Below are 15,106 nucleotides of genomic sequence, written 5' to 3'. Positions count from 1 at the left end.
TCATAGTTACCTGAGGATTCCCATGGTAACTCAGTGAGGATTACAGCATGAAAATGACTTATTCTTCACAGACTGGGAACTCACCACTTAAGTAGATGTTTTTGGCGTACTTTAAGGACAGTCTCTTATTAGCTATAGTTTTATCGGAGAATCCCAGAAATGTCAGCAAAACTAAAAGCAAAAGTTAAGTCACATCCTTCTGAAAGTGTAAACCTCATCAAAATCTTTCTAGCAATGTTTACACCAGCTGTTTTGGAGGATTTTAGCTAGTTTTATTTATGAGCTTGAATAAAAAAATCCTATAGTTAGGCATGAAATTATTTAAGAAAACTTAAGTTAACAGAAAAGCATCATTAATTATGAAATAGTTACAATAATTCAAATTATACATAAGAAAGTTACATATATGTTTAATCATAAAACAATATTTTCTACATATTATTCAAACCCGGCTTCAAAATTTGTTCTGCTATAACAGTGATACACTCAAAAAGTGATACTCAGTTTTTTACCCCTTCAGGTGAGTACATTTATTTCCTCTATTTTTACAGGTGCAAGGATACTTATTTGGATACCAATTCCACATGGGTATGACTTTCAACATAACTTGTAATTACATTTTTCCATCTGGAAGGCAAAAAGCTATCAATGGTAATAAACAGACAGTTCATCATCACTCATGTCTGAATCATCTTCATCCACTTCACCTTCAATAACTGATTTCTTGCCTTTGCAGCATGAAACAATTAATCCAATTAAGAAGACCTGCAAATTTAAAGTAGTAAAAGTTACTATTATTCAATTAAGGGGCATACAAGGGCAATACATGTAAAACTGAATAGCAGTGTAGTGATACAAATGATTCAATGACAACTGCTGTAAATTATCCAACTTGATTCAGCAATCTCTATAATCAAAGTACTTACTGCAATGAATGCCCAGTTCCCAAAGTAATAGGCAGCGCTGAAGAACCAAAACTTATGAAGAAAAAGGTACGTCCGAGTAACAATACACTGATCTGAAAGGAAAGCAAGTACAGAACAAATAAAAAAATCAGCTAGTTCTAATTTATAGGATAATAAATCAACAGATTTGGAGATTATTCAGCTCTGAACAATTGCACTCCATTGTCCACAAGTGCTGGTCAGTTTAAGAACCACCTTTTAGAAGCACAGGAGCAGGCAATTCCACTGTGCCCTAGTCAAGCAAGTGGGGCAGAAGACCAGCTTGGCTGAGCAGGAAACTCCTCGTGGAGCTCAACAGGAAAAAGAAATTGTATGATCTCTGGAAGCAAGGTCAGGCTTCGCAGGAAGATTACAAAGCTGTGGTTCAAATATACAGGGAGAAGACCCAAAAGGCCAAAGCTTACAGTTGAAACTGGCCAGTGTTGTGTCAGACGACAAGAAATGCTTTTCTAAGTATGTTAATAGCAAGAAGAGGTCTAAACAAAACATTAGCTCAGTATTTGTTGGAGATGCAATCACCAGGCACAGTCAACATGGGTTCACAAAGGGAAAGTCCTGTTTAAACTGATTTGATATCCTTCTACAAGGTCACCTGCCTAGTAGATGAAGGGAAGGCAGTGGATGTAGATTTTTTTTATTTTAGTAAGGTTTTTGATACTGTCCCTCACAGCATCCTTCTGGACAAGCTGTCCAACTGTGGGATGAGTGAAGCACCAGTGCGCTGGGTGAAGAACTGGCTGAAGGACAGAGCAAAAAGTGTTGTAGTGAATGAGGCTACATCTGACTGGTGACTGGTCACTAGCAGTGTTCCTCAGGGTTCAATTCTACGGCCAATCCTGTTCAATATATTTATCAACTATCTGGATGCTGAAGTTGAATACACCATTAGCAAGTTCGCTGATGATAACAAACTGGGAGGTGCTGTTGACACTCTTGAGGGACAGGAGGCCTTGCAAAGGATTTAGATAGACTGGAGCACTGGGCTATGATTAATGGGATGAAATTTAACAAGTTCAAGTGCTGGATTCTGCACCTGGGATGAAGTAATGCTGGGCACAAGTCTAAATTGGGAGAGGAGTGGCTCGAGAACAGCCCTGCAGAAAGGGATCTGGGGGTGCCGGTCGACAGCAGGCTCAACAGGAGTCAGCAGTGTGCCCTGGCAGCCAAGAGGGCAAACCGCATCCTGGGGTGCATCAAACACAGCATAACCAGTCAGTCAAAAGAGGTGATTATCCCGCTGTATTCAGCATTGGCGCAGCCTCATCTTGAGCACTGCGTGCAGTTCTGGGCCCCACAGTTTAAGAAGGATGTGAAGGTCCTTGAATGTGTCCAGAGGAGGGCAATAAAGCTGATGAAAGGGCTGGAAGGAATGTCCTATAAGGAGCAGCTAAGGACTTCGGATTTATCCAGTTTGGAGAAAAGGAGGCTGAGGGGTGACCTCATTGCTCCCCACAGCTTCCTGAGGAGGGGACATGGAGGGGGGAGGTGCTGATATCTTCTCCTTGGTATCCAGTTACAGAATGCATGAGAACGGCTCAAAGCTGCACCAGGGGAGGTTTCAGCTGGACATTAAGAAGCATTTATTTACTGAGAGGGTGGTCAAACACTGGAACAGGCTTCCTAGAGAGGTGCTTGATGCCCTATGCCTGTCAGTGTTTAAGAGGCATTTGGACAATGCCGTTAACAACATGCTTTAACTTTTGGTCAGCCCTAAGTGGTCAGGCAGTCAGACTAGATGATTGTTGTAGGTCCCTTCCAACTGAAATACTCTATTTTAAATCAAATTTACTCTCTTCTACCAAAAACGTGTACAAGAATAATATTTGTTAGTATGGTAGAGTGAATGAGAAAATAGGTAACATTAAGCTTAGAGTTACACAGGTAACCCCATTACTGTTGGGTACAACTTCTCCTACAGATGTGTCAATTATTGCCTGATCTGCCACAGATCCTAATTACTAACCTCCTACTTCAGAAAAACTGTAGCCATAAGGACATACAAAGCAGATTCTGTACTAAAAACACATTTTAGTAGTCTGAAAAAAACACCCCTCTACCAGGATTGCATAAGTTTTGTAAAAATTCAAGTCAACTACAATCTTGAGTCATGTAGGCAAAAAAACCTCCAGCACATGCTGGACCTTTTCTGACGCAGATAACAGCAGGCTTATTTGTACCCTGACAGTACTGGTTAAATCTTACTCCTTCTCTAACACCATAAATACAGCTGCATCTAAAAATACTTTGTATTCTTCTCCACTACAAAGTGGCAGACTTTAACAGACTTAAGAATCAAATTGTCAAGGCATTTTGAAGACTGCAGACAGGTAGCATAAAGGCTTATATGGGACACTGAGCCTGTAACATTCAAGAGGTCATGTCAGAGGGCAGCCAGCAGGACATGCAAGCCAGCTGATGAATCTCTCCAGTGCAGGGAGGAGCACACTGAATTCATGCTAAGGTATAATGTGATCTCCTGGTTTTCTCATTTATTATGCTTCAAAGCCCACCTAAAGCCCATTTCGGAGCAGAAACTGGTATCTAAACAATTTGAAGCAACCCCAGATTTGCCTGTTCACCCCTCAGTTCTGACCCCAGGTTTGGAAATACCCCCTAGGTGCAGTTGAAGTACAGACTTCCCACCTCCTGAACTTGTGAGTGATATGCTGCTGCTTATATAGTTTAACTTTTAGCAGCCAGCTAACAAGCTGACAATCATCAGTTTCTGAAGGTAAGTATTTTATTTAAAGATTCAACTTCCACATTAGATAACTGCTGCTTTAACAATACCATATACTATAGCTCCCTATTTCCCGGGGAGAAAAAAGTTAGGAGTTGAGGATAGGTCTTTTTCAGGAAGGTCTGCTGCTTGACCTTGCCAAGATGATCCCCCCAAACTAAATCCCTACAGTGTCTAGAATGATTGTATCTAAAAAGACAAACAACTGTTCCTTCAATTCTTCTCCAATGACTTATACTTGATAAAACTAACAGAATAATTTAAAATACTAAGTTAAATACTACTTCATGCAGCAGACTGATTTCTGGAATCTATTACACAATATCAGCAGACAAAAAAGTTAAGCTGGGATTTCACAACTACTAGACACAAGGGATACAACACACAACGAAGCACATTTTGCAGACAATTAAAATGCAAAACAGCTTAATTAGTGGAGAAGCATGCTTTCTCTAACACATACAGAGTGAAAGCATAAGGAAGGAATATGGCTGAACTAATCCTTCCTGTTTTTCTAGAACAGATCTCAGTTATGCAGCAAAAAGCCACAATTCCCCACTGCCCCCCACACCCCCGTTAACACTAGCCAAGAGTACTTACCCTACAAGAGAGGAAAAAAGATTGTGAAGTAGCACACCACTCACAACATTCCATGCTACCATAACATGTCCATGGAAAAGGTGAAGTTTCCGATAAAGTAAGAAATGCCCATAAAGTAAAGATGCTTCATAATTGCAGATAGTATTGTCAACACCATCTGCAGCTCTCCAGCTGGTTACTTGAATTAAAAACAGCTAAAAGACTTTCAGATGGCTCTCTACAGTAATTGGATTAAATAGATGATGGTAAATATTTTAGAACAGTTTGACCTTGAGAAAGCATTTCTATGGAATGTATCACAAGTTCAGCTAACTAAATTTTAATTCTTCCTTCTGAACTAAGATATTACCAAACAGGCTAATATAACATGATGTTTTCAATCATTTTATTCCTCCATACAACATAATTTAGAATAACCTGAATCAGGATAACTACTTGTTATCCAGAATGATCACTGTGATTATTACTGACATATCTTGAACAAAAGTATACATGGAAAACTACCAAGCCTCCGATACGTAACTGCCACCTCTTCAAGAATAGAGCATATTACATAGAGCTGACAAAAGTCATACAGACAGGATTCAAGACAACAATTTTTTAAACAAAGGATGACAAGTTGTGCTGGGATAGAGTTAATTTTCTTCACAGTAGTTAGTATGGGGCTGTGTTTTGGATTTGTGCTGGAAACAGTGTTGATAAAGCAGGGATGTTTTCATTATTGCTGAGCAGTCCTTACACAGGGTCAAGGCCTTTTCTGCTTCTCACACCACCCCACCAGCAAGTAGGCTGGGGGTGCACAAGAGGTTGGGAGGGGACACAGCCGGGACAGCTGACCCCAACTGACCAAAGGGATATCCCATACCATATGACATCATGCTCAGCATATAAAGCTGCGAGAAGAAGGAAGGGGGGATGTTTGGAGTTATGGTGTTTATCTTCCCAAGTAACCATTATGCATGATGGACCCCTGCTGTCCTGGAGATGCCTGAACACCTGCCTGCCGATGGGAAGCAGCGAATGAATTCCATGTTCTGCTTTGTTTGTGTGTGTGCCTTTTGCTTTCCCTATTAAACTGTCTCTATCTCAACCCACAAGTTTCCTCACTTTTACCCTTCTGATTCTCTCCCCATCCTACCAGGGGGGAGTGAGAGCAGTAGCTGTGTGGTGCTTAGTTGCCAGATGGGGTTAAACCACAACACAAGGGCTATTAGCTACGACTACCTGAAGAGTCAACTATATTTTACTTCAGGTCTGCTGATGAAGTTTTTCATTCTGGTGAATTAGAAAACCCTTAGGCTCAATTACTACCGTTTTCAAACAGAGGCTTCTTCCAAGAAATGAATTAGGTAGTTTAAGATGAGTTACAAGGATAAATAAATCTGCTGATAAATCTTAAAGCCTAAAAAGTCATTTCATGCACTGAAAACACTAATTATGAGAACTTATTTACAGATAATGTGTTTGCTTCATCCCAAAATACAGTGAGCTTCCACTAAAGCATATAGAAGAAAATAATTTTAGGGAAGAGTTACAAATTGTTGCGAACAACATAATTTAAAAACATTGGCATTCTTTGGGATTCAATATGCATGCTTGTTTTATGTCTTCATTAATCAACTAGACAATGAAACAGATTATATCCTCTGTAAATCTGTAGATCAAATTGGGGAAAGTGGGAAGCAGAGGCCCAACAAACTAGAAGGTAAGATTCAGAGGGAGCGTATTTTTCCAGTCCCTTGAAACAGTCCTCGAAGTTTAAACAGAGACAGAAGTCCCGCACCTGGAACAAAGTGACACCATGCAACAGTGCAGGCTGAATGTTGACCAGATACAATGCAACTTCGCAGAAAGTGACCTCATATTCCAGTAAACAAACAGAACATGTAGTTACCAGTGCTTATCTGCAACTTAAAAATGTAACTGAATACAAGGCTTCATTAATACGAGTACAGCCAACAGGTCCAGGGAAGTGATTGCTTCTTCTACTCTGACTGGAACTGCGTTTGCAACAGTGCCATTTTGGGCACCCTAGTGAGAAGGAAGCATTGACATGCTGAAGCAAGTCCAGTGGAGGACCACTGCAACAGCTAGAGCACATAGCATACGATGAAGATGTATTTGTTCAGCTTGAAGTAAATGTGCCTGCAGGCGTGTCTTACTGCTACCTCTGCTAGCTAAGGGGGTCCTACAAAACACATGGCAAGATTCTTCCTAGACCTGCACAACAAAAGGACAAAAGATGACAGAGTTGCAGCAAGAAACATTCCTATTGGGTAATAGTAGAAGCTTCACCATCAGCATAAACATTGAAGCAGGCTACCCAAATCTACATCTGTGGAGACACAACTGCATGGACCTGAGCAACCTGCTCTCCTTGACCCTGCTGGGGGGTTAGACCAGACTACCTCTTGAAGTCCTGTCTGTGCTCAAAATCATTACAATTCACATTACATGAAGGTAGATATAGAGACACAGATAGATCTAACGCTAAACATGGTATTTTGAATGGAAACCCCAAAACTGAAAATAAGAATGTCATCCACAGACAGATGAAGTTTACATGCCCAATTTCAAGCAGAACCTACTTTTGCTTAAAATACACTCAAAACTACATCCAAAGGAAAACCTGCAGTTTTAGTGTGCTAGAATGTGGAAGCATTGCATATTCCAAATCTTAAAAGCACTAAAGGCACGGCTTCAGGTATCGAAGAACACTTAGCTTTTCATATGGCCCTGCTGCCAATCATTCAAAAGCTGTGTTGCAAAAAGCAGCTGCTGCTTGTAGTCCAACTTGCAACTTAAGCTTCAAGAAAGGGTTTGATGTGTGTCTAAACTTAAAGTTATACATCAAGTTCCAAAAGGTTTGATATTTCACCTGGGGAATTAAGTGTAATTAAGGGGAAACATGCATTACTTACAGGCCTGCATGTGGCCTGTGCCCCTACTCACAGTTTAAATAATCTAACTTGGATAGGAACTTTTATATGGGACAATGGTTAACGCACATCTCTGGTACCTCGGATGCAGCAGCACTTCAACAGCTTTTGATGTCTTAAACACATTCTTTCTAGGCTTTTGTTGGTGTCCAGATATTATTTCTCATTGTGCTATGAGACATGATGACACACTTATTTTACTATTTAATGCCATTGCTGTATGCTTCACTTGGGTTATGTGACTTAAGACAAGCAGCATCTTATATCACGGAACAAACAAGATACCTACAGGCCAAGTCAGTTCTACATTACAAAAAAACAAGTCAACTGCCTCTAAATTGCTTTTAAAGATGCTCATATTTTCTTACTGTGGCTTCTTCCTGCAACATAGCTAAAATGCATTTTGACAAATAGAGTAAACAACTAGAGCAAGAACAGTTGGCTTTGGATGCTGTAACTTGTGAAATACAGCTGGACAGACCAGACCACTCCTGAACACCTTCTAAAAATGTGATATGGTACCTACAGGTAGTGTTACAAAACATCTTGAAAAACAAGCGTTTAAAAAAAGTAAGAAGAATGTAAAGAAGATACTTCATAACAAATGCACCTTGCACTTAGACATATTAGAGATAAAGACTGTCTTCACTAACTCTCTACTAACTAGCAATAACAATTAGCACAAGGACAAATCGTAGAAAAATAGAATAGACTGCCAAAATAGTGCCCTAGAGTTAACCTGTCTCATTATAATGCTAAAGAACACACCTCCTAGCTAGAAAAGCCCCCAATCCAATTAAGCCCCCTACTCTGAGCATGCGTAGTGAATTAAAAGAGAACTATAAGATGAAGTAAGAAAAGTATTAACCAATAGTTAATTAAGGGGTAGAACCGGTAGGCATAACTAACTTTGTTAACTGCTTTAAATACCTGTCATGATTTTAACCCTGTGTGCATGTTAGGAGGAGAAATCGTCCATGCACCCAGCACTGCAATAAACCAATGTTGGCTTTCTAAACTATCATTTGGTTTGGAAAGTTTTCTTCGTTACAATTTTCAGTAACAGTAGTATCAAAATTAATGTTTTTCTCTGCCACAATGCATCGGTATTTTAAACAAAGTGAGAAAAACACTAGGATTCCTGTGAACTGAGCAGGTACAGGGCAAAGATTTCAGGCTTGAAAATGGCCTCAGAGAAACACGCCTTTACTTCCTAGAAACTAAGCAACAGCAGAAGATGAAGCAGCCTTTGGATTATTTTACTTGAAAGATCTATGACAGCAAATGTTCTACTGGAAAGTAGAATGATTCCCAGATAGGTATGCCCTTTAAGCAACTCCCTAAGGTAAACTAACAGCTCTGACAGAGCCTTGTTATTTCTATAATGGCAACATTTTCTTTGCAGCAATATACATAATGCTTTCCTCAAACTTCAAAATAAAAGGAGCTTCTTAATTGGATATCTCATCTTGGAGAAAAGCATGTTGTAACTCAGACCTCTTATGAAAGACTACGGAAATGTTTAAGACCCATGGATTGGCTACATATGGCTATAGAGCACAAAGAATAAGAGTCATATCATTTAATTTTGTCTTGCAATTCAACATTTCACTAGGAAAATCATGCAAACAGTTAGTCAATTTATAGTAATCAAACTAACCAAAAAAGTTAAGTAACCTTGCGTGTACAAAGAAACTGCACAAGGATATTAATGGCCCACAAAAAACATGACACTTCAACTAGATAAGAAACCAAGTGACATCTAATGGTGTAAGACCCATACAGCCATATTCCACATTCTTCACTGTGTAATGTCTAATTAATTTTTCTCTCAAGCAGCGACACTAGCACTTCTAGCATAAATACCCGTTCAGTGATCAGAATCCCTTTTGACCCTGGGAGGGAAGGAGTGCTACAGTACTGTAAGCAATCCTAAGACACATGTACTGGTTTTCGCATTTATTAAAAAAATTCAAACACACAAAACAGTGCAAATAAGCAGCAGGTAGTAAAGTTTAAAAAGGAACACCCTTGCTGAAGATTGAAACCTTAAGAGACAGAACATGGACATGTTTCTGGTTCTGGCTTTGGTCACAGACCAAAGCATTCAGATGGACAAGTCAAAATAAGCTTTAGGAGTCTTCCGATATACCTGCTAATATCAAAAGTCTTGTAATTACAAGTTTCCCCTTTGGTCTTGTACCTATCATCTTGCAACTTAACATCTTCATCCATATTTCTCTAAGTGTTAAGGCCACTCCAAGACTTCCAATTTCCACAGAAGTTTAAGATTGTATTTCATGTACCACTTCCACAGGTTTCTCTGGAAACAGATTCATGGAGTGGCAGTAACAGCTGCCCCCAGCTGCAAAGGCAGTATTTCTTTCTTTTCTTGTTGACTCAACAGGGAAAAAAAAGACTCTGTTCTTAGTTGCCTGTTACTCAGCAGTTTCTACAAAAGTGGTTTTTCTCATATTCTGTTTGACCACATCCCCACTTGTTCCATATTCTTCTCTGCTGTGATATACATACACACACACTACACATACACACCTTATTAATACTAGCCTCATTCAGCTGCTGAGCCTGTCTTTGCACTTCACAATCCAGCACCTCTGCTGCTGTTCTCAGGGTTCACTAGCTAAAACTAATCTGCTATACAAAGCTTTACAATTTTTAGTTTGTGGCATCCCATACCAGTTATCTTTCCCTCAGCTAACTTTTTCCAGAAATTGCTTAAACCTTTGAGTTTGAAACCTTCTTTCAGCTTTCACAATAATGCAAGTATTAGAGCTTCACCACTGCTTGCCTCGAGGTTAACTTTGCAACAGATATACACCTTTGATCCCTTACCAGACTGAAAAGCATGCTGGAAAACATATTACTGGAATTGGTTCATCCACATATAGCAGGGATCTGAAAACATTTCCTAAATGGTTGTATGTAACTATAATACCTCCCCATTTAGAGATGTTAATCACTAAGCTTCTAATGTTTCAAGGTGAGAGCACTTGGAAGTGCTCCAGTGCACTACAGAAGCATGAGTATCAAATCACTCAGGTGTTAAACAATAGTTTGCAGCTATCTACAATCTTTTTAAACACAGGTATAACATGCAAGCACAACAAGCTGCCTGCTGTTTCATCCCAGTTGTTTGGTTTGGGGGTTTTTTTTGCTTAGCTGGAAGGGGTAGTGAGATGGCACCTAGAAGAGACCTGTAGAAACCATAAGTCTAGTCTAAAAACCTACCTTATTCAACAAGAGCTGCTCAGTAGGTTTGGAATCAAATCCTGCCAAAGGGAAAGATTTAGCAGACTAAGGAGGAGCCAGGAACTTGGAAACCAGGGATTAATGAGGAACCTGGAAAAACTATTTGGGACACACTAGCATTTAAAAGGCAAACTCTGCTTTTTTTCCAGTGACTCAAGGTACAGGGAAGTTGCATCCAATACCTCGTATTGCATATCTGCAAATCAAACCCAACCTGATATAAACTTAGACAGTCAGAAAATTATGTGAATCAATCTGGTTTTGTAACAAATAGTCAGATCTGATTTTGTAACGAAAGTTAGAAATCTGGATAACCAATAGCTATTTACAGTTATTTTGTAGTACATTAACTATTGCAGCAGTTATGTAACTTCTTGATGATAACTACACACTATGAATGTTTACATTAAACAGCTCAAGAATCAGCAAGTCCCATCAGTGCTAGCAGGACTTCATAGTATAAGGAGGCTTCCAATAAGATCCTCCAAGATATTGTGCTGAAAGGAGAAGAAAAAAGTCACTAGTCAAAGTTTCTCAAAGTTAAATAATGAGAACAAAGTCCTGTTGAGCGATCTCAGTCACACAACCATTTTTTCCAGCAGTCAAGTTTAAACCAAGTGGCATGTTTGAACAAGCAATGCAGGATTTAGTTGCAGAAAAAGGGTACTAGATCTTATAAACAAGGAAGCAAAAACAAGCTTTAGCTAAACATAGGGAAGAGTTCTCACCACTTCCCTCTATACATTCAAAGAGCCTATGAGTCCTCTTTTTGACATTTTAGATTTGGAGTTCGTCCTAGCACAGCTATGGCATTACAACGGAAAATTGCGCCCAGCTATAAGGTTTCTATTTTAGCTTGGTTACAGGGAATCTGAGAGGGTGCCAAGATTTGCATGTATTAACAGGCTAGAGGAAAACCATTTAGTGAGATTGAAAGAGCTAACCTGTTAATCTAATTTTTCATAAGTTTAAAGGATGACTTGATTTTAATGTTTATTAAATACCTTCAAGAAAATGCTAATGCTACAAGGCCATGTGTACAGTGAAGAGGTACAGCATTAACCAATGACTAAAGTCTGAAGCCATGTTAATACCAGAGTGTCCTTTTTCTACAGGGAAGCAATAAACCATTGTATCAACCTGCAGAGGGAAAAAGTGTTCTCTGGGTTTCTGTTAAAACTATTACCTTTTGAAACACTACGTACAACTTAGTTTAATTACAAACACTGGCCAGGTGCATTTGTACACAAGCCATATAATCACTATTTCTTGCCTTTATACCACTGACTTCAAATTTGAACTTCTGCAAGAGGTGTTTTCTGAGTGTCCCTTGAACATCTTATTTTTAAGTAACTAAAGGCAACAATTCTATTTTAAACACATAGCTATTGATAAACTTCAAAGACAATACCCTAGGGATGAACATAGATGCAAGATTCCAGGAAGCAAGCATTTAACGGACAGCATAACCTCCCATTTTCATTCTAATCAAAACACTTTCCATTAGCTACCTACCACATTTTCCAGTATCAGTTTGGTACAAGCTTCAACTTACACTAGTTCAGACTTCTCCTTGAAACTACATTACACCACTTGACCTTCGATATTAACCTCTTTTTTGTCATGTCCTTTCTACTTGCTTCATACTGTCTTTGGCTGACCACTTAAGAAGTATGTCTGTCCTGTGTGAGAAGGATTCATTGTTTTCCCCATCCTGAGATCATGCCACACGGAAAAGAATTTGAAGAATGGGGAGAAAAAAACCCATATTTTAACAGACTGATCTTGACCTCTTAATATCCTTACACAGAGTACTTCACATTCTGTCCTTAGACAGCAGTATTTATAGCCAGCTAACACTCAAAGAAGCATTTGACAAAGTAGGGCAACTTTCAGTGCTGGAATGCCTTACCTTATTCTCTGAAGAACAAAAACAGTTATGACTATCATTAAAGAGTCAAACTTAAAAGACCCAATGCCAAATTGTTTTCAATAAGAGGGTGGACGTGAATTAGTGATTTTCTCATTAATGATGCTCTGAAAACAATGGCTTACTTCCCATCCTTTCCCATCTTCTGCCTCCTTCAGACACATAATTTATGATACAATTGACTTATCCAGTCAGGTTTCTCTCACACAGTTCAGACAGGATTTGCCCAGTCTAATGTCATTCATCCAACCTAGCTGTAGGACAAGTCCTAGGCAGTGAAAAAGACCATCTTCATGAATTGATCCTTTCTAATTCTACTGGGCAAGCCATATTTAAAGATGGACAGGAAACATCTGTATACAGCTTTACCAGCTGTAGTTACAGGCTGCTAAGTTTTCTGCATGGCTGTTCTTGAGCATGTTACGTAGTGAATTTATCAGCTGTCTGTATCAAGATAAAAAGAGGATTTGATTACACCAGCAGAAGCAGCTCCCAACATTTCATTGAAAATATTCCCAATACATGTTGTAATTAACATCTCTCAGTGATGAAGATTTGGAGGCATTGCTATTTTTAGAGAGGCTAAATACAATGCCTTCTTTTGGTAAGAGAACTGCCTTTATTAAAAGGCAGTTTGTAGATGAAGCACTGGTAGGTTTCTTACTCAAAGGGGTTCTTACACTAGGTTCATTACTTCCTTTTAATAATGGGTGCATACCCCTCAATCTTTCATAAGGAGCTTCAACTCTTATTCCAAAGTACTGATAATATCAGAGCATCTCACTTTACTGTTGGGCTTAAATCCAACAAGCAACACAACTTGGATGTTGATCCAAGAAACGAATATGCAATTGCTTTACTGTTAAGCTCCATTTCACATTTTGGAATATTTAGTAAATGCAGCCTCTTCTCTCTCCAGTTACTATCTTTTGGAGGGAGAAGAGGGGTAGTTAAAAGCAGCTCATATCTGTCCAGTGGTGGGGTGCAGAAAAAAGTGTAGGAATTTATGTTTATACAACTATGCATCCACAAACAATATACTGCAGAAAAAGATTTACAGCACTCGTAGCTACTCATACTATTTACAGCTGCCAAACAGGGCTTTCCGCAGTCAAACACACACCATTGTGCTTATTTATATTGAGTCCTCATGATTATAGAGGACTTCAATAGTGTTAGGTATAAGTCGAGATTCAGGGTAAAGTACTAGTACAGTCATTCAGTAAAGTAACAGAAAAATGGATAAAGACCTCTCCAAAATCCTCATTTAGGCTTTTTGTGAAGCATTTTATAACTCAGCAAATTAATTCACTTAAACCAATGTTTTGGAAGTGGAAATCTGTGGTCATCAGATACTTAATACAAAACTACTAATATTGAAGGTTCCGAGCAACTAGCTTGTGCTTTCACTTTGTATGCCTCCCGTATTTCTCTGAAGGAGAAACAAAGAATATGCTCCTGTTTTGGCATTCATATTTGAGGTTCCTTTTCAGCTTGAGTAATGTCACATCTAGTCTTTAATCAGGCTAAAATAAAGCCTGAGGTCTTGCACTTGTTGATTTCTAGTTGACAAGAGTCCTATAAGAAGGCACAGATCTCATGAGCACAGGAAGTCCTGCTCAGTTCAAAGCCTCAGAAATGGAGATAGCCTTTTTTCTTTCCCACTTTACATGCAGTTGGAGTCCATGCATGCAAAAGGCCTAGCAGACAGACTGTGCCCAGCATTTAGCAAGCCTTGGGTAAGGCTCATTTCCCCAATTAAGGAAATAAGAGAATTCAAGTCAAGGGGGATTCATAGCATGTTCTGAATTTAAAGTGAATGATGCTTAAAAAACAACTTTCATGGTTTTCTCGTCTAGAAAGAAGCAGGCAGTGTTTATCAGATCTCACAATTAAGGTCAGGAAATAGTCTTGTATACAGGCTTGCAGCTGAGTCATTGCTTATTTACATGCAATTTCATCAACCTGTTTAGCTAAACCTATACCAAGTTTTCAATGCATTAGTCCAGCTGCAAGAGTCTTAATCACATAACTGAACCCCTTTGCTTGACCTTATGCTCAACTGAACTGTGGACCCAACAGTTCAGCTGTCATTAGTCCTTGAAAACAAGGATCAAATGAGGTCTTTGCCCAACAGTATCGAACACTGAAAACTAATGCTTGTTTTACCTATAACAAGATATATTAAACTTGCTGCTCCAAAAGACTATTTAAAAAGCTTTTAAGAAGAACACAAGCCTTTTGTGCAAGATGTTTAAATGTAACTAAGAAAAAGTACTTTGAGTTATAAGATGTAGCCTGCTCTATTACTTTTTGGCTTCTGTTCTGTTTCATGTAGTTATGCTATCATGGCCTCTGGCATTCTGTATAAAGCCAGATATATGCAGATTCACCTCCTGCATAGTAGGAGTAAATAGAGACAAGCTTTGCTGCATGAAAGCAGACAATATAATGCTAAAACCCCACGAATTGTATGTTTAACCATAAATACTTAAGAGTGTGATTTTTAAGATTGTATTTTAACTGCCTTATGTTTCTTCACAAAGTGTAATTGCCCTTTTGGTCAAGCCAAACACTGGTTTGACATACATATATAAAACACCACCCATTAAAGCCTGAAATTTTAACAATATTAAAAGTTTGAGAGTATTATTTGCTACAA

General features: G+C 38.9%; 1 protein-coding gene across 2 annotated transcripts in view; it reads right to left on the bottom strand.

Moving 5' to 3' along the window:
* Positions 1 to 438: 438 nt before the first annotated feature.
* LMBRD1 (LMBR1 domain containing 1) overlaps positions 439 to 15,106 on the bottom strand; it is an 88,192-nt gene continuing 73,524 nt past the window's right edge. For both annotated transcript variants that reach the window (XM_059832972.1, XM_059832979.1), the window contains 2 exons: positions 927 to 1,018; positions 439 to 765 (listed from right to left, as the gene is read on the bottom strand). In XM_059832972.1, coding sequence (XP_059688955.1) covers positions 646 to 765; positions 927 to 1,018 — 212 coding nt within the window. In that variant the 3' untranslated portion in view covers positions 439 to 645. The remainder of the gene's footprint in view (positions 766 to 926; positions 1,019 to 15,106) is intronic.

Source organism: Gavia stellata, chromosome 2, assembly GCF_030936135.1.
Source record: "Gavia stellata isolate bGavSte3 chromosome 2, bGavSte3.hap2, whole genome shotgun sequence".
In the NCBI taxonomy this organism is placed as follows: Eukaryota; Metazoa; Chordata; class Aves; order Gaviiformes; family Gaviidae; genus Gavia; species Gavia stellata.
The sequence above is the reverse complement of the archived record's forward strand: the minus strand, read 5'-3'. Positions and strand labels throughout refer to the sequence as shown.